The following is a 26421-nucleotide window of genomic DNA, read 5'->3' as shown; positions in this document are numbered from 1 at the left end:
TCCCACATCTGGCACAGAATTGACAGGTTTCAGCAGGAGCTGCAGTCATGAGATCTTATTAAGAAGAGCACACAGGCAGACAGAACGGTCATCGCTGCCGCCTAGTGGTCAGGAAAAGACAGCATGGACATAAGAGGCTTGTGACGTTCCTCTCACATACTCAATGCCATAGCTGTTAAACAATTGCATCTGCACCGAAATGTTATGGTTTTTTTTTCTAAGTACATAGTTTTCGTTAACAGTAAACTCTGCTTTCTGTCAAAAAAAGAAAGCCTATGGTCAAAACTGTTAATTAAATAGTTGTACAAGGTCTGTTTTTTTATGTACCCGTTTGTAATGGTTAATAAGCCTTGCTGGTATTAATTGCTCACACATATGTCACTACTCTTATTGTCAAGGGAATAAATAGGAAAACTGAAATGTAGTTGAACACTAATCTCATTGTTGGTCAAACAAAGCTTTCATCACGTTTGTCTTGAGGGCAAACGCCCCATCAAACACCATGAGGATGTAAGGGCTCGCTGTATGCTGGGTAGCTGAGGTTTTGGATCTCGTAGCTCGAGGGTCCTGCTTTGGAGAACCCCTAACTCTGCCGTTGGCGCCTACATTCACATAAATAAATATGAGGTCTGCGTCCGCAAGGGGCCCGTGGATGAGCCCAACTGAGTGGGAAACTTTGTAGTTCCTGAAGTGGGAGCCACTGTGTTTAGGCAAATGTAGAACTATGTGCTTCCTATCTTTACTGAACCAAAACAGTTGGGAAATTGGCACTTTTTCTCAAAGCCCTATAGAAAATTGCTCATTCTTAAGTGGGTATATATAGATTGCTATCCATTTATTTGCGACTTTTGTGTAATTCACACCCCGTATTGTATCCCCCAAAATCAATCTCAATATCATCAGTGAATATAGCATTTATGTTGAGGATCTCATTTATCTATACTTGGTGTTTACGATTAGAAAAATGTTACATTGTCACCAATAATCAATAGATAACAAAAAAAGGATACGGATGATTGGAAAAGGCCATCGCTGTTATCGACGTGCGTGGATTGGATAGTGACGTAGGGGGCCCACCCTACCAACCCAGGCCCCCTCCTCTCCCCAGCCAGCCCCGTCTTACATTGGTAAAAAAACTGCGTAACACCTAGCCCGTCTAATGCGTCCAATCGACTTGTAAAATAATTTTACCACGTGGTATGATCGCCTGTCAATCACAGCGATAGGGGCGGGGCATGTTGAGTTACGAGCCGAGGAAAATAACCGAACAGAATCAGCGCGCGGAGAGAAGACCACAGAGGAACCGTTAGTCAGTTCATCCGCCTAAGACTAGCTATGGCCGGAGACGCGAGGGAATCCGCCGAGATGAAGGAACAGAGGAGACGGGAACGACAGTCGGGTATGTGGATGAACGGCAGAGCGAATACAGCCGATGTAAACAATCAGGTTAACGGTGTGCATGAAGCTAATCAGCCTAAAGGACCAGCACGATACCCATGTCACTTCGGTTTAAGGCTCGTCAGGATGCACACTGTGCTCACTGTTAGCCTTCTACCATAGTCCTCATGGTCTGGGGTACTGGGAGGACTGGGAGGCCTTAGTTTGATAGTACTTCGACGTTAAAACTGGTTTCAAGACCAGATTTAACTGTCTTTAGATTCAGATGAGGTGATACTGTGTGTGTAACGCTTCTACCTGATTAGTAGCATCACGGGCATGCCAAAGGCAAAACCCTAATAACAGTGATGATCAAAGATGATCCATTGATTGATTAGAAACGAACGATATTAATTCGTTGGGCTTGCAATATGTACAGCTTTGTATCAACTTTTAAATCGACTTGTTTAATGCACATAACACATGTGTGATTTTTATTGGTAACACTTTATATTAAGGGTACATTCATTGACAATTAGTCAGAATTAGTGAATGCAGTAATAAGCATTAAGTACCAGTTAACCCATAGTCTAATAATAGTTTACTAGGTGTTAACTAAAGGTGAATTAATTTATACATTATCTATTAGGGTTAGGGTTACCCTTACTCTAACTCTAACTTAAACCTAACCCCCGAATGTTATATAACAATGCATATAACTGCACTAACTAACGTTCATTAATGTACATTATTGATTGTATTATTGTACATAAGGTGTAACCATTTTATTGATTGTGTCCATCTTTTTCCTCAGCGTTAGACAACCACGACGGTTCCTTCGGAGTATGTGGCTGGGTCCTGGTTCTGTTCTCTCTCCTGCTGACCATAATCACGTTCCCCATTTCCATTTGGATGTGCATCAAGGTCAGGCCTCTACTTGCACTACACTCATACACGTTATGTCTATTATCAGGCATTGACTTGGAGTGGGCTTTTTAACCAACCGCCATTGTAAAGTATGATAAAAAGTTGCTGATCAACATAAACAGCAGATGGGTTCGTTAACGGATAGTTAAACAGCATGATGCACTTTGTGGTCCTTGCAGATCGTGAAGGAATACGAACGAGCCATCATCTTCCGCCTGGGCCGTATCCTGCGAGGCGGCGCTAAAGGCCCAGGTGGGTCCTCTGTTTATCATGGTGTGACATGCACCAATGTCAATTCAATGTGCTTCACATGATAGGTTTACAGCCTCAGCGGTCACCGGCCACCCTTTAGGGCCAGCTCTGACTCTGCTCTTTTCCCACATTGGTTTCAGTCATGGAGGTAAGATGATGCTAATCCTACCTTTAACCCTTGGTTAATTTCTCCAATACCATCAGTTTTTCTGTCAGTCTATTTTTGAAGAGGTTGCATTGGGAGGACACCACTCTGATTCACTGCAACACAAACCTTCAACAGGTCACCAAGATCCGAATGACAGATTGACATCATCCTCTGATCTCCAATACAACATGCATTACTGGGGATACCCTGGATCGTAAGAGCTTTGCTCTCACTCCCACCGGGAGTGGCATTGGACATTTCACATGTAATAATACACTGAATACTTCAACCAGCAACACAGCCTGATCCTCCTCATACTGTCCCAGGCACAGTGTACCTGCAGGAGAGCCAGAGGGAACAATGCTAGCTAATGCAACCCATGGACCAGACCAGACAATCCCATGTTCCGGGTATTGTGGTCTTTATCACATTTCCTGTGGAACCGCCTTAAATTCTAAGGCACAATACTCCATTTGCTTCCTTTGCATGCCAAATAGATTCTGTTAGTGATAGTGCCTGGAGTGTAGTCATTGGTGTGGCTAAAGCTTCATTTATACTTCTGTATAGTAGCTATGAGTCTCTGTTTGAGGTGTAGCCAACAGTGGCAGCCAAAGTTGTTTTTGTGCACCGCTCCCTAATGGTGCTGCATTTTCATTAACTGTGAGTGGCTTTGTATCAGCAAACAAGAGAACATTATCCCTGAGCTCTGTGCAGACTCAAGATGAGGATGGGATGCTTGGTTGCTCTGCGTTTTCTTTTGCTGTGTCAAAACACCCACATGCCCCCTGACCTCTCCCCTTGTACTCTCTAATGCCATTTAATAGAATGGTAGACGGCCCAGCCCTTCCTTTGATGACATCTGTTGCCAGGCCGCCTCTATTTTCAATATGTGATGTTTTGTAGTTGTTCATGCAGAGGTGAATGTTGTCGTTGCCCTGAATACGTGGAGGAATGCTAGTGTTCCCATTCTGGGACTGTATGTACGCAGGTCTGTATCCATGCGACCATCTTGATCGTGGGCCCATCGATCGGCTGTCTGAGGGCAATTCAGTTCCCCTATTGGTCAGTTTAAGTCCCATTGCAGCTTAGGCCTGGGAGCGGGCGTCTCCCAGAATTCTTAGGGGCATTTCATGAACAGATGCTCAGCCCCACCCCCACTGAATTCCCAGCGTTCCTCAGGAGCCTTTGCCAAATTTAAGTTTAGTGTTTGGTGTCTATTTCTACCCTGGTTTATGAAACTCATGCCCACACACACACACCAAAACACATCAACACCCACACACCCACACAAACAAACAAACAAACAGACAGAGATGTTTGGTCCTGAAGCTTCACGTTGTGCCAGCACAGGTTCTACTGAGCTGTGTGAAAACCACAGGCATGGTAGTTTGATGTCTGACTCGGGTACAGGGAGTTTTTACTGTGTTTCCTGTTAAAGCAGTGCTGTGAAGAATGTAGGCAATAAAACCTGGCTGTGGTTGTGAGCGGTGTTCCCAGTGTGCCTCCTGACTAGATGGACAGCGATTGTGAGAGTAATGCAGAAAAGGAGCATTTGTTGGAGGGCTGAAACAAAAGGTCAATGAATGGAGAGCAAGAAATATGTTTATCTTGAGATTAAACATCTTTATGAGACCACAGTGACAGGAAGTCCAAAACCAAACCAAGCATAATGTAATCATTTAGTTAAACGTGTGTGTGTGTGTGTGTGTGTGTCTTGCATCTGACCCACACTGCTGCTGTCCTTCCTCCCCAGGGCTCTTCTTCATCCTGCCCTGTACTGACAGCCTCATCAACGTGGACATGCGCACCATCACCTTCGACATCCCCCCGCAGGAGGTCAGCATGCAGGGACACACACACACACACACACACACACACACACACACACACACACACACGCACACACACATGCACACACATGCATCTTCACACTCAAACATAAATCTATAAATCTATACAGAGCACACACGCGCGGAAATACGCGGCCTGCACTTCATCTCACACACACACACACACACACACACACACACACACACACACACACGCACACACACATGCACACACATGCATCTTCACACTCAAACATAAATCTATAAATCTATACAGAGCACACACGCGCGGAAATACGCGGCCTGCACTTCATCTCACACACGCACGCACGCACGCACGCACGCACGCACGCACGCACGCACGCACGCACGCACGCAAACACACTGGTGTGAGCTGCAGTAAACCCCCAGTGCCTCAGCCTCCACACAGACGTGTCCTTGCTCTGTGGTGCCAGGTGCTGACCAAAGACTCTGTGACGGTGAGCGTGGACGGCGTGGTGTACTACCGCGTGCAGAACGCCACTCTGGCCGTGGCCAACATCACCAACGCCGACGCGGCCACGCGCCTGCTGGCCCAGACCACCCTGAGGAACGTCCTGGGGACCAAGAACCTGGCGGAGATCCTGTCGGACCGCGAGGAGATCGCCCACAGCATGCAGGTGGGTCGCCGGGGGGGGTCCGGAGGGGCTGGGTGTGGATGTCATCTTTGGTTGTCGACTACTCTATTGTTTTGTTTTATTTATTTATTCTAATTACAAGAAATTTGGGAATTTTAGTTTTTTTAATTAGGTTACTCTATTTTGCCATGCAGGAAGGGTTGCATTGCAAAATTAACACTATTGCAGCCTTACATCATGGTTAACAACGTTATTTTGAATAATTGTACTTTATTGAATTGCACTTAAAAGAACATCCAATTCCAAAGAAAATGGGTGGCGCTATCAACTGTGGATGTTGTACATTCAATGACCTGTTAAGTGCACCAAAGGAAGCCAGGGGTGCACACATCAAACCAGCAGGACAAGGACAGTGTATCAGTTTGAATAACTATTTGTTATTATGACGGTATGGGTCGGGAGGTTGGTCCTCACATGCACGGACTAAAACCAAGCGTGTGTGTGTTTGTGTGTGTGTTTGTGTGTATCAGTGCACACTGGACGATGCTACCGACGACTGGGGCATCAAGGTGGAGCGGGTGGAGATCAAGGATGTCAAACTGCCTCAGCAGCTGCAGAGAGCCATGGCCGCTGAGGCAGAGGCCAGCAGGGAGGCCCGCGCCAAGGTGGGCTCATCCTCTCCTCACTCATCCATCGTTTGTTCATTCATTCATTCAGTCATTCATTTGGTCAGTCAGAAAAAAATGATGCTTTTATCCAAAGCCACTTACAGTGAATTCAGCTTTGTGACATTCAGGAGAAGGTAGGAGTTAGGGGGCATCTTGCTCTAGGATGCATACAGCTGTGGACATTGGGAATCGAACCCAGTACCTTTCAGCTGGGAGTCGAGCACCCCTAACAGCTGGCTGCCTATCCTGCCCCCGTTCATTAGCTTATATACATTTTTAGTGACTAAGCTTCTATCGAAAGTGACGCAGGGTGAGTTCAGTTACATGTGATCAATGGTAAGGTAGGGGCTAGGGCATCTTGCTCTGGGATGTGCAGATCTTCAGAAATTGAGGATTGGACACAGAACCTCTCAGCTGGAGTCAAACACCCTCGCCCACTACGCAACCCTCCCCAGACACGGCATGAAATGGTGTCACATATATGAATAGATAAATATAGGTACAGGTGGCAGGTGCATCTATCCTATAAATAGAGAAATATCCAGGGCTTTAGTGTGAGATGTCATTGTACAGCAAATTGTGCGTGAAAAAGATTGCATTTGCTGGAAGAAACAATGGTTATTATGGAATTGTATTAAGGTTTGCGCGATTCCCGCCGGTCCTCACCAAACGTCAATCGATTTTGTCATCGTTTTTCTAATCATGAATTTGTTTTGGTTAAAGTTATCGTCCAACAAATAAAAATTGTTTAGGAAAATGATGACGAAAAAAACGTCAATGAGATGAACAATGGTGTGTGTGTGTGTGTTTGTGTGTGTGTGTGTGTGTGTGTGTCCAGGTGATCGCGGCGGAGGGGGAGATGAACGCGTCGCGGGCCCTGAAGGAGGCGTCCCTGGTAATCGCCGAGTCCCCGTCGGGCCTGCAGCTGCGCTACCTGCAGACGCTCAACACCATCGCCGCCGAGAAGAACTCCACCATCATCTTCCCCCTGCCCATGGACATGATGCAGGCCTTCATGAAGAAATGAGGAGGAGGAGGAGGGCAGCATACAGCTACACACACACTCATACACACACACACACTAATGCGCTAACAAACATACACATGCTGACACACAAATACACACACACACACACACACGTACTGACATTCAAACACATGCGGACATACACAAAGATGCTGACAGAGATATACATACTTTTCGTATACTCTTCTACGACATACGCTCTTCTCTTAGATTGCCCAGACATAAGTTTATGCTATTTTTAAAGGGAAATATACCACTGTAGCAAAGTCGGTGCTACTACTACTTTAATTGGGAATGAAGAAGTCAGCCGTTGTAGCGAGTCTTTATGACGGAGGTCGAGGGGGACAGAGAGCGCCCGATCTCCACGGCCAATCGGTAAAGTACAGTACACGTTTATATGCTAAATTTAAAAAAAGGTCCTGCGATCGTCCTCTATGATCGCACGGACCAGGACCCGACCTCACTGCCCGAGAGTGAGCACAACATACGTCAGTATTTAGGTCCTGCTTCCTCATCATGCTCCCTTCCAACGGCTGCCTCTGTTCCCCTTGATTATGCCGTCCCCCCCCCCCCCCCCCCCCCCCCCCCCTGTCTGTAGCCAACTTTAAGCCACACCCCCCTGTCTGTGGCGGACATGAAGCCACGGCCCTCTCGTAACAGAACTGCCGTCCGATGTTGTGATGATCGTCACAACACGATCGCCTATTTGCAAAACAAGACACGTTGCGAGATCAGATGTCATCCGAGATTGTGGTTATCGGAATATTTCAGTAATTCCAATAAAACTTTTCCTCGCTGAGCTGAGTAAAATAATTATCATACGCAGTATCACATTAATATTTTAGTAATCACTTGTGCCGTTTGTTAATGCTACAACCAAAATATCGACATTATATTATATTATACCTATTCCTTTAATATATGATAATACTTGAGTCATATCGCCAACCAGGAACCCAAAATACTGCAGGATTTTATATCTATTCCGCAACAACGATATGGAAGCAAGAGGGTAGGCGGCCGACTATGCAGCTGTGAAAACTCATGGTCCACTGCCTGAAGCTTCGTCCATTCATCTAGTGTCTGGTTCGTTTGTTTACCCCAGGGACCGCGTGCCCCATCGATGACGCAAACACACACTAAACTGACACGCAACAGGATTCACCGTGGAAGACACACACACACCATTGCACACGTGCACATCCTCATGGCTCCTACACTCAGATTACATTGTCTAGTTCCAGTCATGTTACATTTTAACCACTGCCATTTTGTAAAGTATTGGGCTAACTGCTCCTCTTCCTAAAGCTGTTTGAGCACTAATATCTTTAATGTATTAACATAAACATGTATTTCTTATGTTACGTGCGTTTGAACTAAAACCTCTTATATCTGCTTAAAGCCTTAATCGCAACAGATTCACTTTACAACCTCGTATTACAGATACTATGCATTTCCACCTTCAACCGATTTTCATTGAGATTTGAAATCCATGTATAACACAAGTTGAATATTTTCAGATTTGTGTATGTAAATTACGACACATAATACCTACCGTGCAAAAATGTCAGTTGGATTAAGCTTTGGACATGTTTTCTTTTTCATGTTGTGCTGTTGTAGATTACCACGTTTGAATGTGATAGACGCTCTAACTTGTATGTTTACACTGCAAATAACCAAAGTTCAATTTTAGTCTAGCTATTTACCATGGTTTGCTCAATAGCATGTCACGGTACTCACCATGTTTTTGCCAAGTTTCTGTCCCAATGTTTAACCTGTTATTCTACTAAGCAGGAGGCTTGTCTCTTTTCCTAGCCAGGTTAAGTAGAGTTGATATAAACATCACACTACAGAGCTTGTGTGCCTTAAGGTGGACCGATGTCTCAGTGTGGGCCAGCTAGTCAGGTCCTGCTTATTCCTAAAGAGGTACATAGTATTACATTATATCTTTATGTCTAGTCATGTCTGTCTGTCATACGAGATTTTGATTCACTAATGACGAGAAGAACGTCCTAATTGACCACTTCAAAATAGTGGAAGCCAAGGGTATTGTAGTCAATGAATTTAAGTTTACAATTGCATGCTAGTATTAGATTATTTTAAATATGTAAACGCTCACTATATGTTGAGTCATCCTGTTGTATTGGATCATAATAATAAAACATATAAGAACAACTGTGTGTTCTGTTCTGACATGGTTGTGACTCAAAATGGAACCAGTGTAATTAGTAATCCATACAGAGACAAACACACTTCTTTCAAAAGTTTATTGGAACATCTTGATTGGTGTGGGCACTACCTCAAGGCCCTGTCTGGAAGAGATTTGTTTTGATTGTTGTCAGCAGCAAAGCTTTAGATTCCTGCTAAAAATAGAGCAGCCTGCAGAAGGGCCCAGTCACAAACCGAGAAGTAGGCCCAGGCAACTAGCGGGAAGAACTGTTTTCTTTGCTACAAAGGCCCAGAGCAAAACGCCCCCTTTATAGAGTATCCTAGCATCCAACAGTTGTTATTCAGCAGCAGTGTAAATATTAAAGCATACTTGAGAAGCTAAACAAGACCCTGGGATGCAAACAGAAATTTAAGGCATTGGTTGTATTGCTTTGGAAAGGCTTAGAAAGGTGTTACTGGCAGTGACTTAACCAACGAACAAATGGCTTTGCACCTCACGTGATATCTTTATCCCTCTCGTAACCTTTTACAGGGTTTATTTGTACCGGGGGAATACAATGAAAAATCACATCAACAAAACGTTTTTGTGGACAAAATGTGCAAAAGGGCTTCCCTGCGGAAACCGGGGTGTGTCACGTGAAACGACATATCCCTTGATCCTCTCTGTTAGCACCGACTGGAGCATAACTTTGCATGCAAGACTTGGAGACTTCAATAAATTAAGCCACTGTGTGTGCCCACGAGTGCCAGAGATATCGGCAGTCCTTCGAAATATTAAAAAAAAATTAAAAAAGAAGTCATCTTATGGCGTTCTAATTAGTTGCCATGGTAACGGAGACGAGTCCTTGAGAGAACTCTTCAGGGCTGGATCTAACTGGCTGAAGTTAAGGTTGAGCGTCAAGGGGGGGATGGGGGGCAGTAGTAGAGCGGCAAAACTAGCACTGGGGGGGAAGGGGGGAGCGCAGGGGGGGTCTAGGGGGAGCGCAGGGCCGGGGTTAGAGTGGGCGTTACAGCTCCAGCTCAGCCATGGCTCTCTCCAAGGGGTCGGTGGTCCAGTAGTCCAGGTCCCAGCCCAGGAACCAGCCCGTGAAGGTGGGGGGCTCGAAGGTCTGCTTGATCTTCACGATGGGGGTCCGGCGGTCCCGGTTGGAGGGGTCCGTCTCGATGTAGCGCATTGCTGGGGGGGGGGGGGGGGGGGGGGGGGAGAGAAAGGTCCCGTCAGGTTCACAGTCCCAGTCCTCATGTTTAAAACACTCACACACATTGCCCCAGGCTGGGGGGGCATGTGCTTGGGTGTTCGACCCCCAAACAAAAGGTCACGGGTTCGATCCCCGATGTCCGCAGCCTAACCTGCAGCCATCCTGAAGCAAGATGCCCCTTAACCCCGACCTGTTCCTTAAGGTGTATCTAATCCCCTTAAGTCGCTTTGATTAGAAGCACCTGCTAAATGACTAGTAAATATCAGTGTGTTTGTCAATACTGTATTATATTAATAACTGAGAATGCAGATGTTTAATATCAATCAAAATGTGGCAGAAGACCTCTTTAAATATGGATGTGAATGGCACACTTGGAATCACACACAAACACACACACACACACACACACACACACATACACTCTCTTCCTTACCCGAGGCCATTGCTTCAGTCTTTTCCTCCTCCTGGGCTTCGTTTCCGATCCACACAAACACCTGAAAAACGCCGGCAGTCAGATCAATGAATTATTAACATCCTCTGTGTCTCTGTTCGTGGGCTGTCTAGGCTGCGTGTGTCACCGGCATCAAACCGCCGGCTGCCTCACCTGGTCCCAGGTGTCCAGGATCATTACATCATCGGTGGCGAGGTCGTCCTGGGTCAGCTCCCCTGGTACCTCCTCGATCTGTGTGTGGCAGGAGAACAGAAGGATGAAGGGGGTTATTCATCTGTGTATGGGGATTGGGTTTTTTTATTTATTGATCCTGCTTTTCATTTTGAGGTGAGGATGACGCAGTATCCGTTAGCAACGTGCAATGATGGGCACAGTGACTGTGCTCTTTGTAGCTTAGCTTAGCATAGTTCTACATCCGAAACAGTGGGGCCCACTGGCTCTTTAAAGTAGCTCTGGTAGGTTCAGCTCTTGCTAGCGATTGTTAAGATTCGTGGTAGAGGAAAACGTACGATGAAGTTGCCGGTCTTGTTGGAGCAGGCAAACAGCCTGGGAGGATGGGCGTCCATCTTGTTCTTGAGGCGGGAGGAGGTGCGGTATTCGCTCTTCCCGCCGAGGGCTTCCCAGAAGTCATCTGTGGATGCCAAAACCAATGAGTTGACCAATAAAAGCACACAAGTCAATTAAGATGAAGGCAGGTTCAAGCCTCTGAATTCAGTTTCCATTATTTTCCATTCAAACATCTTGGATAAATGAATTATTGTACATAATTCTGACGATCTGATTGTTAATCTTAAAGTCTTAAAAAAGTAAAACATTATAATTATTTCTTAAATAGTTAAACGGCTCCATCATTTTCTAAAGCTGCTGTTTTGGGAAAAAATCCTGAGCCCTACAGGCATTTATAGGTAAGTGCAGTGCCTGTGTGTTTTCTCTCACCACTCTCTCCCCCCTCGGGCAGCTCTGCAGCAGACACCCCCAGTATGTCGCACAGCTGGAGGGCCCCCTGTTTCTCTGTGTCGCTGGCCCCCTGCCCGCTCCACAGGAAGCAGCCCCCAGGGGCCACCACAATAAAAGCGTCGTTGGAGTTCAGATTGGAAGACACTGCTTCGAGCTAGATGAACGCAAACGTAAAAATAATAACAGCAAACAAATCAATAACAAATTGAACCTTGTTTATACAGTGCTTTGGAGCAAGGCCGACTTTCACACTCTAAAAATCTGTGTGATTCACCAGTTATTAAATATAGATTTAAATGAATCAAAGATGGAATATGTTAGTTATACTGCACATTTGATAATGAATATCACATTGACTTGATAAAGGTGTATAATGTGTAATGTACTGTTAATGTTTACAATGGTTACAGTTAAGACTTCTAACTTGACTGTATAAAAGTCAAAAATATATTTATTGGGTATGTATACAAAGTGAAGCATTGGGCGTGTTTCCCGGTGGATATATGAACATCGGGTGTACCTCCACTGCCCGCGTGTGTCCGGTGGAGTTGGAACGGACTTGGAAGAGACGTGTCTCTGCAGGCTCACTCTGACCTCCATCTCTGGAGGTCCCCCCCCGGTACACCACCATGGGCTTCCCCCCGAACATGCTCATCAGGTGGGCCGGCTCCTTGCCTTGGACCACCCTCACCTGGATCACAAGCAATCACACAGACAGACACAGGTAAAGATAGACAGAACACAACCGTATGACATGCATACACATAAACACACACATACACAAGCACAACATTTTAGACTAATCAAACCAATTATATACATTATTATATACATTTTATATTGTAACATGCGAGAAATCATGCATGATTGTTTTGAAAGGTTTTGAATAATTTTAATCTTGCTTATAGGGTTAACCCTGACTAAATGCGCTAAATTTGTCGTGGTCAGTTTTCAAGCTTAATTTGCAATCCTCTCGGTTATTTCTCCCTACACAAGGGGGCGCAGTTGAGCTACACATTAGTTATCGTACAAGTCCACGGAATAAACATTCTGTATCCCGGACAAGAGGGGGCAGTGTTGGCTACATCAGTCAAGACCATATTTTCAAGGCTAAACAGATGTTGCATATGTCTATATACAACATACGTAGCATGTGTCTATGAACAACAGACGTAGCATGTGTCTAGATGCAACTATATTTATCATCTATTTTAAACGATTATCTTCAACTGAAGGATTTGTCTGTCAGATCAGTTGTGGAAGCAACATATGCTTACATATATCATAAGCAGATTTCTGTTTGCAACACAGATTACAATGCTGGGATATTGGTTTAAACTGCCGTGCTCTCTGTTTCACTCTGTTAAGGTTGACAGAGTATTAAGTGTGTAGCTGAAAAACAATATTTAAAAGTGTGGGTATTTTTAAAACTAAACAAATAAATAGATAATTTATTTTGTTTGGATGACTGCATGTATTTTTCTGCTACTGCTATTTCATGCAGTAAAACCCATTCGGCCAGGAGGGTGGCCCATTCCTTGAGAACTCTTCCACACGGTGAATTCATGCTGGTGAGTCAGCTGGTTTCCATTTAGTTATAGTGATTAGGAAGCTTCTGGAACAAAGACCATCTCACATGAAAACATTCATCACCGGTCTGGACCGGACCCGGAGCATATCGTTTGACCACATGTTGGCATGCACGATAACACGCACACACACACACACACACACACACACACACACGTTGAATAAAAACATGGGGTGAGGGGAAGAAAGAGGGAGGGAACCGAATGAAGAAATGGACGGAATGACTAGGATGAACTCCCCCTATACAGAGCCAGGGTGTGGTCTACATTTGAGTTTGCTCATCAGTGTGTGTGTGTGTGTGTGTGTGTGTGTGTTTTTGTTTGTGTGTGTGTGTGTTTACAAGAAGGAAACTCCTTGTAATGATCTGAGCTGATACATCCTGTCCCTGTGTTCCCCACACTGTTTCCCCATTGATTAGAATAAACTTTTCTTGCATCCGAGAGCCAAACATGTAAAGAGCCTTATTCCTTCTAGATTCTAGGATTACAGAAACTCAATATGGAAACAAGGGCATGATTCTAGAAGTGAAAATTCTGGATTCTCAGTTATGTCCTTGCTTCGGAGAGCACACAAAGCAAATCCATATCCCTAGAATATAGATGCTAGAAGGGAGAATTATGAGATGTAGACTATTCTAGAAGGGGTATTCTAGATGACAAAGCCAATATGACAGAGTCAGATCATTTGACTACATTTTAAGATTTCTTCGAAGAAATGCGACTTCTAGAAGTTAAACATGTAGAGCCCAAAAGATATGACCTCTGTTGCATTACATTTCCTGGGTCTGTATTGAGAGTTTTGGAGGAGAGGAAGGGAGAAGAGAGATTCTACCTGGCTGGTTATGGGAGCACCAACAACCTGAAGAGAGCAGGGAGGAACAGGGAGGGAGGGCAGGAGCAATGGAGGGAACAGAACCGTAAGGGGGTACGAGATCAGGAGGGAGAGCAGAAAAAGCAATGGTCATTAGGCTGGAGAAGCAGGAGGATGGAGTAGATCATATTATAGAAGAGCAAATTAAAACAGACTAAAGGTTCCAGGTGGTAGCCCGGTAGGTCTGTCAACTGGTGGGTTACCTGTACTGGCCCACCACCAAGCTCATCATCCAGCTGAGCACCAAGGATGGCCGACGCTCCGATCTCATCCTGGCTGGAGTCCATTCCCTGCCTAGGACACAATTAGCATGTTAACATCTGGTATTTTAACAATATGCATGTTACCACTAGGCATGTGAACATTCAGCATGCTAACGTCTAGCATGTTACCATTGAGCATGCCAACATCTCTAATAACATTTCCCATAATAACATCTAGAATACCAAGATCTTACCATCTAAAATGGTAACATTCAGCATGCTAACATATATCAAGCTAAAATCTAGCATGATAACATTTAGCATGCTAACATCTAGCATGTTCACATCTGGCACATGCTATAGATTGGGCTGCCCTTCTCACCACATGTAGATGATGTGACCCTGGCGTCCAGCGTGGCGGTAGTTGTACTGGATGATGTAACTGTCCCCTCCGTAGAACTGCCCATAGGTGGACTCATCCACCGCTGCCTTGTCCGACCCCTCGATACGCCAGATCTGTACAAAGATACAGAGGGTGAACAGCCAAACACTAAACAATTTAACATAAATAAAAATATGTCAGGTAGACAGCCAAACATAAAACAACTGACAAACCCCATAAACAGACTGGTAGACAGATCGGAAGTCATAGGGATTGACGTCACGTCCCAATGACCGGCTGCATCTCGACTTTGTTGTATTTCAAACCACCAGAGCCGTTTCTCATGCAAGACGTGGCAAACTAAGTTTCAGCCTAGGTTATGGTTCATTTACCTTCATTCAGACCTTTACAAGACCACCACTCATCACAAAAAGGGAGTATTATCACTCAGTATAACATGAAGGGTCGTGATACACAAACCCTGATATCCAAGCTCAGCCCGGTCTCTCACCTGCTTCTCCCCGGTGCCGTCGTCCACCATGCCGTGCTGGGCGGCCATGGGGGCGGAGTCGTGGAGCGTGGCGGCGTCGAACGCCACCTTCTCGATGCGGGCGATGCTGTTGGAGATGTAGGCCACGCCCATGCCCTCGGTCTGATCGCGGTCGCGCCAGTTCTTGAAGAACTGCTTGAAGAGCGGCGTCTCGCCCATCTCGGGCAGGATCTGCACCTGCGTGTGCTTGGGGTAGCCCATCTTCTTGATGAAGTCATCGGCCGCCTTCATGGCGGCCTTGCGCTCCTCCAGGTTGGCGTCCTTGCCTGGTTTGGGGTCAGGGGTCATCGTTGTAAGCGAAAGCCAAAAAGACAGAGGAAAGGACATTTCTTCGGTAACCGTCCTGCCCTATGACTACTTGTTAGTTTCATGTTGGCCACCTGTGTTCGTTCGTTAGAATGCTCAAAGGCGTTGGATGCACAACATGACACAACAGAGATGATTTGGATTGACCTGATTTGATTGAACCGGAAATTAATTCAATTAAGTCAAATCAATTTAAATCTTGAGGATGTTTACAAACAATGTGTCAAACAACAGAAAAGCTCAAATGAGCAAATAAAGTTACAGTTGGTGGGTTTCATCTGGCAGAAACAAACAATTACCCTTACTATTATTATCTTACTATTACTATCTTACTTTTACCATATTACTATATTACTGTCACTATAACTATCTTCCTATTACTCTGACTATCTATCTACTATCATTACAATTCTTCTGAAGGTAGGAACTTGCAATATATGCGAAGACACTGCATGTTGTGTTGTGTATTCCACTAACTCCAGTTAGTGGAATACACAACACAGCTAGTGTGTCCTCCACACTAACTGTGGAGGACATGATGGATTAGACTGCAATGGAAAGGTTTGAACAGATTTATGTCTCTCTGACAATCGGTGTGTTCATGTTCTTGTGTTTTTTAGTGGATCTGTGAGGTCATAGAAATAATGAGCAAAGTCTTTGGCTTTTTGGACCATTTGAATAAATATTGCAACCTGGTGAGCTCTTGGTTAAATGGGCACTCTGTAAGAGGCGCCAGTGTGGAGCCCAGAACTGTTTACAGGCGGAGTACACAACATTTAAATTGCTCCTTGTGAGGGGGGGCCAACGCCTGAGCCAAGCCTGAACAACACTGACTGTTGCTTTGCAAATGTTGGCACACTTCAATTTACTTAGTGGGACCAGAGGGAATTCCAGACGTGGCGTTTATAATGTAGACCACTGTGTGATGGAGATGGTTGTAATCTGGGATCCAGCCGTCCTACTGTATTACAGCAGAACCTCTGATGGGTGACAGCACAGAGCCTGGGCCAGGAGCCAAAAATTGATGTGGCGATTTCTACCGAAGGGAAACTCATTCGTGCAAGTAGACAAAGCTTTCAGAAGGGGATTTTGGCGTGTGTATTAATACAGTGACCGGTCACACCCAGTTGATTCTGAATGGCTAATTGACGCCACACATAGGGGCATCCTTTAACAGGCATTCAGACGTCATGCCAAGCCGCACAAGACTGACCTTTCCAAACAAAGATCTTCCCGTTGGAGCCGTGGTCCAGGATGAAGCAGTCGCTGGACTCCAAGGCGCTCTGGGAGAATGGGTTCTCCGCCGCCACCAGGGCGATGGCCATGTCCCCGCCGGAGTTAGAGACCTGGACGCCACAACCAGGATCACATGACTGAGCCACCATCATCGTGACCATAGTTAACATAACCACCATCATCACGCCCATGGTTAATATAACCACCATCATCACCTACATAGTTAATATAACCACCATCATCACGAACATATTTAATATAACCACCATCATCACGCCCATGGTTAATATAACCACCATCATCACCCACATAGTTAATATAACCACCATCATCACCCACATAGTTAATATAACCACCATCATCACGAACATAGTTAATGTAACCACCGTCATCATGACCATGGTTAATATAACCACCGTCATAACCTTAGTTAACCAACTATCATCCTGACCATAGTTAATATAACCACCATCATCACCCCCATAGTTAATATAACCACCATCATCACGAACATAGTTAATGTAACCACCGTCATCATGACCATGGTTAATATAACCACCGTCATAACCTTAGTTAACAAAACTATCATCCTGACCATAGTTAATATAACCACCATCATCACCCCCATAGTTAATATAACCACCATCCTCACGAACATAGTTAATGTAACCACCGTCATCATGACCATGGTTAATATAACCACCGTCATATCCTTAGTTAACAAAACTATCATCCTGACCATAGTTAATATAACCACCATCATCACCCCCATAGTTAATATAATCACCATCATCACGAACATAGTTAATGTACCCACCATCATCATGACCATAGTTAATATAACCACCGTCATAACCTTAATTAATAAAACTATCATCAAAATCGTAGCTAATAGAACCACCATCATAACCATACCTTATTTAATGGCCATGTTAGACACCGAGACCACAGTTAACTTAATAATGGTATCAATTGTAACAGAATCATAGTATTATTATATTATGTTTAATTATTATATTATATTTCATCAGTTACTGGCTCACTTTGTCTTTATTTAACGAGAAAATTATTTTGTTATGCTGGCAATGCAACTGACCTATTTTTCACCAAAACAAGTGAGTCATAAAATAAAAAAACTAACAGTAATGTAATATTTCAAATTGTAAAAGTTTTGCAGGTCAGGATACTTTGATACACAGGTTCAAGATGGAAATTATTTTCTACTGTAACTGAAAATAAAACCAAAGCAAAGATAGGACTGAATGGTGAGAGATATTCTGGGTCTTACTTTGTAGAGTTTGGCCATCTTGCGGTTGGAGGCGTCTGCTTTGATGTCGTCAGAGGAACCTTCAGGCAGATCTGGTTTAGGGCCAAGAACCTGAAGACAGAAGCACAAGTGTCTGGGTGAGTACACACACATGTGTGTGGGGGTGTCATGTGGATGTGTGTACATTTGCGAGTGTGTTTGCGTGCACGTGTGTGTTCTTTTGTGTAAGTGTATATGCGTGTGTGTGTGTGTGTGTGTGTGTGTGTGTGTGTGTGTGTGTGTGTGTTTGTGTGTGTGTGTGTGGGGGGGGGGATAGCAGAAGGAAGTCGATAGATAAACACAAATCATTAACAGATCATATCATATCATATATCATCCCCTCCCTGCCCTCCCCTTCCCCTCCATCCCCTTACTCCCCCTCCTCCCCCCTCCCCCCCCCCCCCCCCCCCCCCCTTACCTCCAGCATCTTCTCTCTCTCACTCCCTTCGTCGCAGACGTAGACGCGCGCCCTCCCGCTTCGTTCGTTGTCACGGATACCCTTAGCGACCGTGGTGGCCTTGAGCTTCTCGAAGCGGTTGCTCTGCGATCCACACCACTGGTAGATCTCCTGGACAGGCATGACGAGCAGAACACAGAGTCAACACAGCAGGGTTTATGATTATTGGGTTGTAAGGGAGAGTTTATGGGCATAAGTTAAACACTGGTCGGACGATAGTGTCACTTTGCAGTCATATGTGTTTACACCTCGCCCAGTTATTATCTATAAACGGAACACAACAATTTGTCATTCAAACATGTATGTATCTAGTCATTTAGCAGACAACTTTATCCCAAGTCACTTCTTGTCAGAATATCTAATGCATGAGGATTTTATCTAATGCTACTTACAGTGACATTTTGTAATTAATAAGAAAGTGCGTGTTAGGACATTCTGCTCATGGGTCTCTACAGGTAGACACATTGAGGTTTTCGAACCCACAACTTTTTTTGCTGGGAGTCAAACCACTGCTAGTCTATCCTGCTTCCAACAACAATACAATGGATTAGCAAGCACACTTGTTGGGTCTAGGACTAGTAAACAAAGAGGGGTCGTACAGCTCCCAGGTCCAGGATGAAGCAGTCTCCCTGGTTGAAGCTGTCCCAGCTCACTGGCACCTCCGTCGCCCTGACGACGCGACGACCCTTGACCTGGAGCACCCGTTGCATAATGACCTCGTTGGTGACAACATGCTTGAAACCGGAGGCCACGCCCCCAATCTGGAATGGAACAGAAACACACCCTGCGGTTTCAAATAGTGGTAGTAGTTTTAATCAATAATTATGAAGACATAAATACATAATAAAACATAATCAACATTAATAAAAAAACAAACTGTCAACATTATGACACTAGTGTATTTGGCAATGCTCACTAGTATTGGTTATATATTGCTAGGTCTTATACTGGTCATATAAGGGTCATTGAGCATGGGCCGACGAGATGGGTGCTGGCGTCCTACCATGTACTTGATGCCAGTCTTGAAGTAGCCCAGGAAGGCCTTGGACTCGTGGCCCTGGACCTCGCGGTACTGGATGGGCTGTCCCCCCAGGTGGTCGTCCATCTGGACGGTGAAGATGGCCGCTGAGCCGCTCTCATCCTGGGTGCAGAAGTCCCCTGGTGGGTCCAAACAACAAGGATCACGGTTAACAGTCGCTCAGCCCAACGAGGAACCAGGCCTTAACCACACAGCTACACGGACAGGAGAGTGGTTGTTGTGGTTCTACAGACTCTGTGTACACAGGCTAAGCTCCAATCTTAGTTTCAAATTGTTTTATTTCACTCACGCTCACTTCCTAAACTGTTTTCCTTTATCTCCATGGTTCCGACTTTCCAAAAGAGTAGTGGGCTAGAGAAACGGTCTAAAGTGGCTGCAGAAGAAGCTGCTTCGGATATATCTTAACTATGTCATTAGGCATTCTCCCATCAAGGTAAGCTGAGGGTAGTGATTGGCCCAGATCAACACCTAAACAATTATGATACTCAAAGTCTAGTTGCAGCTCAGATAAACAATAACAATCGTTTAGACTCTTTTCTGGCTCTTTTCTTTCCCATTAAAAGCCATGATACCTAAACCTATGCCTAATATTTCAACATCACAACCATTGGCTCGTGAAACAGCCAATAGGAGCAGGTTTCAGCGCTCGCCCTCATTGCTCACCCAGCCAGAAGTGGAGGTCGTACTGCAGCTTCCCCGAGCGCTGCTTGATGGTGTTGAGGATGAGGTAGGCGTCCCCGGTGTAGAAGCCCCCGTACAGGTTCTCCGGGACCGGCACCAAGTCGAACTTCTCAATCCTCCACACCTGGAGCCCCGGCTTCTGGCCCGCACGCTCAAACTCGGCGTGGTACGCTGCCATGCTTCCTATAGGGGCAGGAAGGAGTTGAACCTGAGCCCTCTTAAGGACAAACACTCCCCTAGAGCTCAGGGAAGAAACCTTAAAAGGGAACTCAGGAGAGGGAGTACTCCTTCCAGATATGGTGAATAAAATAATACCAATATAACAATAATCAAATAATAATAATGTAATAATAATAATATTTACTCTATACTTCCCTCTACGTCTTTATTTCTACTCTGTCCTTAAGAAGGAACACAAATGGTTAGGAGCGCAATTGGTGGCAGAATCGGCAGATAAAAAGGATGTCAAATCTCTGGGCCTGTGAACTGTGAGTCTGCCACACCGTACTTCTTATGTTCTAGTGTGTGTCTGCTTCCACACACATTGTTGGAACCCCCTTTAACATTTGCCCATAAAATCAATGTTCCAGGGAGTGTATGGCGCATTGCACCACGATTGGGAGGAGTTGTAGGTTTCTTATTTCTTCGTCCTGAAAGAAAAGACAACCTATTTTTTAAGACCGTTTGAACCGTTTAATAAATGATCTCAAATACCCTCAAATATCTATAAGTCAGCCTTCTCACTCTAACATCATATGTGGCTTTCTCAAGATGGGGTCCGACCAAAAAGTTGGGGGAAAACCGTACTGCACCGCGTAGCATAGTGTTTAAATGATGACCTAGAGGGTACACTTTGGGCGCTCCAGTGGCTCACTGGGTACAATTTGTACAATTAAGGCTTGATTCATAAATACCTTCCTGTCTTACTCTCACTGTATCTGTCATGATCAAGGTATAAAAATGCCAAAAATAATATACCCAATAACCCTTTTTATTATTATAACCCTGTTGCCATAGCTCCCGAGGAACCAGCCTGCTACCGCTTCCACAACACTCTGGGAACTCTTGTTATGGCACTGCCTTTTTAGGCGTGAGGCACTGCCATGGAAACAGAGATAAACTTTGGGGATGTAGTTAGCTATTAATACAAGCAGGAGGGTGACTCAGTGGCACACAGCCCTGTGACAAGGACTTCCTTCTCAGGGCAGGAAGGGGTGGTGGCAGCTTTGACTCGGTATAGGGTGAAGGAATGACTATGAGCTGTGTGTGGCAAGGCATGGTGCAGGAGATATGTGGTGCAGGACATGCATGGTGCATGAGATGCATGGTGTAGGAACAGATGCTTTCATCCAAAGTGATACATCTGAATATTTAAATTTTAAAAAAGACTAAATAATGGGTTAGGTATATCTCTCTCTAGGATGGAAAAACCTAAGACATAAGGGTTTGAATCCTGAACCTTTTGGCTGGGAGTCGGCAACCTGGTTGAACCACTAGACTATGCTGTCAAATGCTGCACAATAGGTGCTTGCAATCTCGATGTGCATTAATAAACACAAACACTTGCATGCATACGCACAGAGACACACCCACACACACACACACTTGAGCCATATCTTTTCACTGCATTGACGACGGCTTGCGGCATTGAATAAAGTGTTTTGAAGTAGGAGCTTGTGATACAGTGGGAAAGTGAAAAGACAAGCTGATTATTGTGGCATGCATTGCTGTGTCTGAGGCTGCTATGAAGTGCTGTGCATTGGGGAAAGGACAGAGACAAAATAAGCCATCGTCTCTCGATTTCATGAGAACTTCTGACCTCCGGTATACGAGGGACAGCTGAGTGAAACAATGTGGTGTGAGTAACCCTCTGTGATTGAGCAAAGAGAGACGATTCTTCTGCATAGCGAGCTGCCCACAAACACGGGAGGAATCTGGAGCTCTGGGCAGCGGTTTCATGAAACCAAGCCTCCATATTTGGGTTCCCTTCTCGACCCCCGTGCCAAGGCCAAATTCACCCCATTTTGTCTGGTAAACCTCGGAAACCCGGTACGTTTGTTTGTATGAAGGCTACCATGTCCAACTGGCTGCCTATATACTTGATTCGTTGACATGTAGAGTCTGGCTGTTAAGTTTTAGTACTCGAGTTGCATATATAGTAGATGCTTTTAGCTAAAGAGACCACATTTTGAGTACGTACTAAATAATTCCATGTGCTGCAGGAATCCGTTTCTTAAAATAATATCATATTATTATAATACTTTAGCATCACATTTATATATATTGATATGGATATCCACCTAGCTCTCCAATAAATAGACAAACTCTCCCTAGTAATTTCTGATTTCCTTTGTACATAGTTATTATCTTCACCAAGAAGTTGCTGTTATGCAGGTTCTGCTGGATAATTGCAACAATAAACAACCTCTATCATTGGGGAACTAAATCCCTGATATCCAACCGTTTTGCTTTATAATTTCAGAGTTGTGTACACACCAACACCTACACATGCACACATCGAGCTCATCTGTTCAACAGACTTACTGTGTGGGTGGATGGGGTGGGTAGCAGGAGCGTTTGGGATGTACAAACAAAATAAGTAAACAGACTTCAACAAAACCAAACTATATTAAAGTGTTTATGAAATGGTAATACACCAAACCTGAAGGTAGACACAATCTTGTGAACCCATAAAGAACTACTCCCTGATGTCACACAGAGACATCAAATTGCCAAAATAATTTTATTCATTTCTCTTTTCTCCTTTTTCAGTTAAACTAGACTGACAGCTAGACTGACATTTTACATCATCCCTTAAAAGGACATGAAAATTCCCTTGGATCCACTGAAAGCAATTCCCATTGGTCGACCCCCAAAAAAACAAAAAAAGGCTTTTATAAAATCTTGTGAAATGTTGAGTTGTGTGGAGAAGAAGGGATTTCGGCCCAACAGGGGAGCGTTGGGTAACTCTCTTTCGGAATGCATTTCAGTTGATAGCATTTCAGGCTACGTTATTTGAGTGACTTCTGACTCAAAAGTGGCGGTACCTTCAGGGGCAAAGCGTGACTGGCGTCTGAGCCAGCTGAAGGGAAGAGGAAGTGTCTATCGGTGCACACAGTCAACTCAATTACCCACACTGCAAGTGAATATGAATTCCCGGTACTGTCAACAATTTAGTACGGAGACATCCCCCTGTCTGAGGGGCTTAGAGAGAGACCAGAATCCCACTCAGTCAATTATTCAAAGATCTGAGCATTTAATAGACCAGTGTCTTTTAAAGCAGGCTTCTCTCCCTGCCTTCTACCGAGACAAGACAGTAGACAAACCAATCTTTTGCACTATGCATTCATTGTTGAGTTTTTCTCGGGGATATAATGGGGTGCAGGATAGCGAAAGGTTCTGGGTTTGATCCCCAGTGTCAGAAACAAGATGCCCCTAAACCCAAACCTGCCCCTTAATCACATGTAGGATAATTCACTGTATCAAATTCCCATTGGATAAAAGCAATTGTAAAAGGGTAAAATCATCTGGATGAATCACTTTAGTCTACCAAAGAAAAAGCCATTGAACTCTGTTTTGGTTTGAGTTTGTCAGTCGGGGTCTAAACGCGGGTTGAGGCATGAATAGAATAGGTCACATGACTGCCAGGGTTGCGTCTCATCGTGAAACGATCCGACCAGCCGGGGGGATAGGCATAGACCCCTTCCCCTGACACACGCTCACATTCTTGGTGCGTAATGAATCAATGGAGTCCATTCCAACACAAGCAGGCAGCTGAGAGTCCCACTCAAACACGGTCGGTGGGGGGAAGAGATCGGAGGTGAGAAGAAAGAGGAGAGAATGGAACCGGGGGAGGGGATAAAGAATACGATAAGAGAAGAGAGGTAAGGAGAGGAGACGAGAAGAAAGGGGACGGGAACAGAACAGAGGGGGGGGGGGGGGGGGGGGGGGAAAGTGGGAAGAGAGAGAAGAGAGGAGAATAAGTAAAGGGAGGAGGTGAGAGGACGGTAGAGGAGATGAGAAGAAAGGAAAAGTGCTAAAAAGGGTTTCAATTAAGTCCAGTAAATGAGGGACAAACAATTTTGAAAGCCATATTGATAACTAGTGCAAAAGAAAAAATAACAATCTAAGTTGATTACAAACTATTAAAAGGCCACTGGGGAAAATGTGCACTTAGGATGTAAACAAACCCAGTTTTAAGGTTTCTCCTCTATGTCTGAGGGCCACTCCAGTGTCTTTTTATGGTGGTGAAAAGATTTTCCTGAAGGAGGAAGGAGAGGGTGACTCATTCTCTCCCTGACCATCATCGGCTAAGGCCTCCTCAGCTGTTACCAACAGGCTCACAGGGCCAAACACACACACACACACACACACACACATGCACACACACACACACACACATACACACGCAAGCACACACATACACACGCAAGCACACACATACACACACACACTCACACGCACATGTATGGAAACACACGCACATTTATAGACAAATACACAAACAAACTCTCAAGTGCATACGCAAACATATATGGACACACACACATACAGACATATGTATGGTCTAACACACAAACACACACAAAAAAGCATCTGTGTTTGTGTGTATGCCTTTGTGCATGTACATGTGTGCGTGTGTGTGCGCGTGCGTCTGGCTGTCTTCATTCAAGGCTGTCTTGTATTTTGTCCTTTTAAAGGGCCCTCTTGTGTGTGAGGCAGTTGCCTAGGTAACAGGAAGTGTGAACACAATATAAATGTACACGGAAAATCTCATCTGGTGTGACCATATATAACAACTTCCTCTCTCGCCCAGTATTTATTTCCTTGTTTCTATGGAGACCTGGGGCGTCCCATCATCAACAACACAGTGTGGGAGAATGCAGCGAGTCCAATCTACGTAGTAGTAGGCCTGTGGATGATGATCACGCATGTGAAACTTTTGGTTTTGTAGGCGTTTATCACACACACACACACACACACACACACACACACACACACACACACGCACACACACACACACACACACACACACACGCACACAACCCTTTCAAACACAACAATCCACCCAGACTGGCAACAGACGTATTTTTTAATTCCATATATATAATATACTTTTCTCGTCAATACCTCGTCTCTAAACAGCCCTGACGTTTCTCTCGTGTTTGACGATTAAATAAATAAGATATAGCAGTCTAAGTCATCTAACGCCACTGCAGGGCTGCATACTGGATTCCACGTCCAACCATCCCTTTGCGTTTGTTATTGCGTGGAAGAAACAACGGGTCTATGCAATGTCATCGGGTATCATATTACAGGGTAAAAATGTAAACTAACAGACTTTTAGCTATGCAATGCAGGCCATGTCAATTAAATGTTTGATTTTCCGCTTACCTTATTGACGAATACGATAAAGGCCGGTTTTCAACGGGGACACGTCTTTGCTGCTGCGGGATTAGAAGTGCTTTGATTCGGCAGCGTCTGTAGTTTATAGGCCAGGGCGGATCCCCGTGACGACACAGCCCGGGTCTGTCCCACTGGCGGCTGCAGTGGTGCTACCATGTCGTAGGGGGGCGTAGAGCGCAGATCTGCCCGGACACACTCTACCGTCCCTGATTTCATGGAAGCGCCCCCCCCCCCCCCCCCCCCCCCCCCCCCCAAGGGTGCTTATTACGCTATAATAGTCTCATCCAGTTCAGCCCCATGGCCAATATCTATTTAATTTGGTTGCTTCCAGAGTCAGACAAACAACATGTGAACGGTCAGTTGGTTAATAAGGAAAAAACTATTAATAAATAATCTAGACTGTCGCTTTTATCCACAACAGCATCAAGAACAACAGTGTCACCTTCTGGCACCCCTGATAAATACACCCCTTTTGCTGACCGGTTTTATTGTTTAATATTTGTTTGGAAATAAACTGGAACCGCTGGTGGATCTTTACAAGTAGCTTTTTATTAAGCAAGGAAACTAAGTGTATCCATCTGTTCAAATAAGATGGACTACTCAAAAAAATATGGAAAATGCTTCGCACATTCCTCCAACCAGAATATGGCGATGCAATGGCGTCCTCTTGAGGACAACACAATAAGTGCAATCATTTTGTAAAATAATATTTTTCAGATACATTTATTTTCAGAGAAATGGTATTGGACTCTCATCTCAATGTTTTGTGGTCAT

The 26421-nt window shown here is 44.7% G+C and overlaps 2 protein-coding genes across 2 annotated transcripts; one reads left to right on the top strand and one right to left on the bottom strand.

The window, feature by feature from the left end:
* The first annotated feature begins 1198 nt into the window (after window positions 1–1198).
* Window positions 1199–7399, top strand: stom (stomatin). The gene is made up of 7 exons (XM_079755357.1): window positions 1199–1399; window positions 2192–2301; window positions 2484–2556; window positions 4458–4540; window positions 4989–5192; window positions 5681–5815; window positions 6657–7399. Exons 1-7 carry the CDS (start codon window positions 1336–1338, stop codon window positions 6843–6845), a joined length of 858 nt encoding a protein of 285 aa, XP_079611483.1. The 5' UTR covers window positions 1199–1335; the 3' UTR covers window positions 6846–7399.
* A 1722-nt stretch (window positions 7400–9121) lies between these two features.
* On the bottom strand, window positions 9122–25773 carry gsna (gelsolin a). Its single transcript, XM_079756092.1, has 16 exons — window positions 25636–25773; window positions 20224–20424; window positions 19525–19679; window positions 19121–19282; window positions 18483–18632; window positions 18047–18136; window positions 16736–16868; window positions 15178–15482; window positions 14667–14800; window positions 14285–14375; window positions 12142–12312; window positions 11601–11775; window positions 11174–11295; window positions 10818–10895; window positions 10647–10707; window positions 9122–10191 (listed from the first exon to the last, which is right to left on the bottom strand). Exons 2-16 carry the CDS (start codon window positions 20417–20419, stop codon window positions 10022–10024), a joined length of 2193 nt encoding a protein of 730 aa, XP_079612218.1. The 5' UTR covers window positions 20420–20424; window positions 25636–25773; the 3' UTR covers window positions 9122–10021.
* Between the last annotated feature and the right edge of the window lie 648 nt (window positions 25774–26421).

Source organism: Pollachius pollachius (genome assembly GCF_949987615.1).
Source record: "Pollachius pollachius genome assembly, chromosome: 18".
NCBI classification, from domain to species: domain Eukaryota; kingdom Metazoa; phylum Chordata; class Actinopteri; order Gadiformes; family Gadidae; genus Pollachius; species Pollachius pollachius.
The sequence above is the reverse complement of the archived record's forward strand: the minus strand, read 5'-3'. Positions and strand labels throughout refer to the sequence as shown.

What these genes read in the sequence shown, in the direction of transcription:
- stom (XM_079755357.1), top strand. Translation starts at nt 1,336, where the DNA reads ATGGCCGGAGACGCGAGGGAATCCGCCGAGATGAAGGAACAGAGGAGA. An exon ending in GAGACGGGAACGACAGTCGG is followed by an intron (nt 1,400 to 2,191) that starts GTATGTGGATGA and finishes CTTTTTCCTCAG; the next exon opens with CGTTAGACAACCACGACGGT. An exon ending in AGGCGGCGCTAAAGGCCCAG is followed by an intron (nt 2,557 to 4,457) that starts GTGGGTCCTCTG and finishes CTTCCTCCCCAG; the next exon opens with GGCTCTTCTTCATCCTGCCC.
- gsna (XM_079756092.1), bottom strand. Translation starts at nt 20,419, where the DNA reads ATGGCAGCGTACCACGCCGAGTTTGAGCGTGCGGGCCAGAAGCCGGGG. An exon ending in AGATGGCCAAACTCTACAAA is followed by an intron (nt 16,869 to 18,046) that starts GTAAGACCCAGA and finishes TGTGGCGTCCAG; the next exon opens with GTCTCTAACTCCGGCGGGGA. An exon ending in ACGGCACCGGGGAGAAGCAG is followed by an intron (nt 14,801 to 15,177) that starts GTGAGAGACCGG and finishes ATCTTTGTACAG; the next exon opens with ATCTGGCGTATCGAGGGGTC.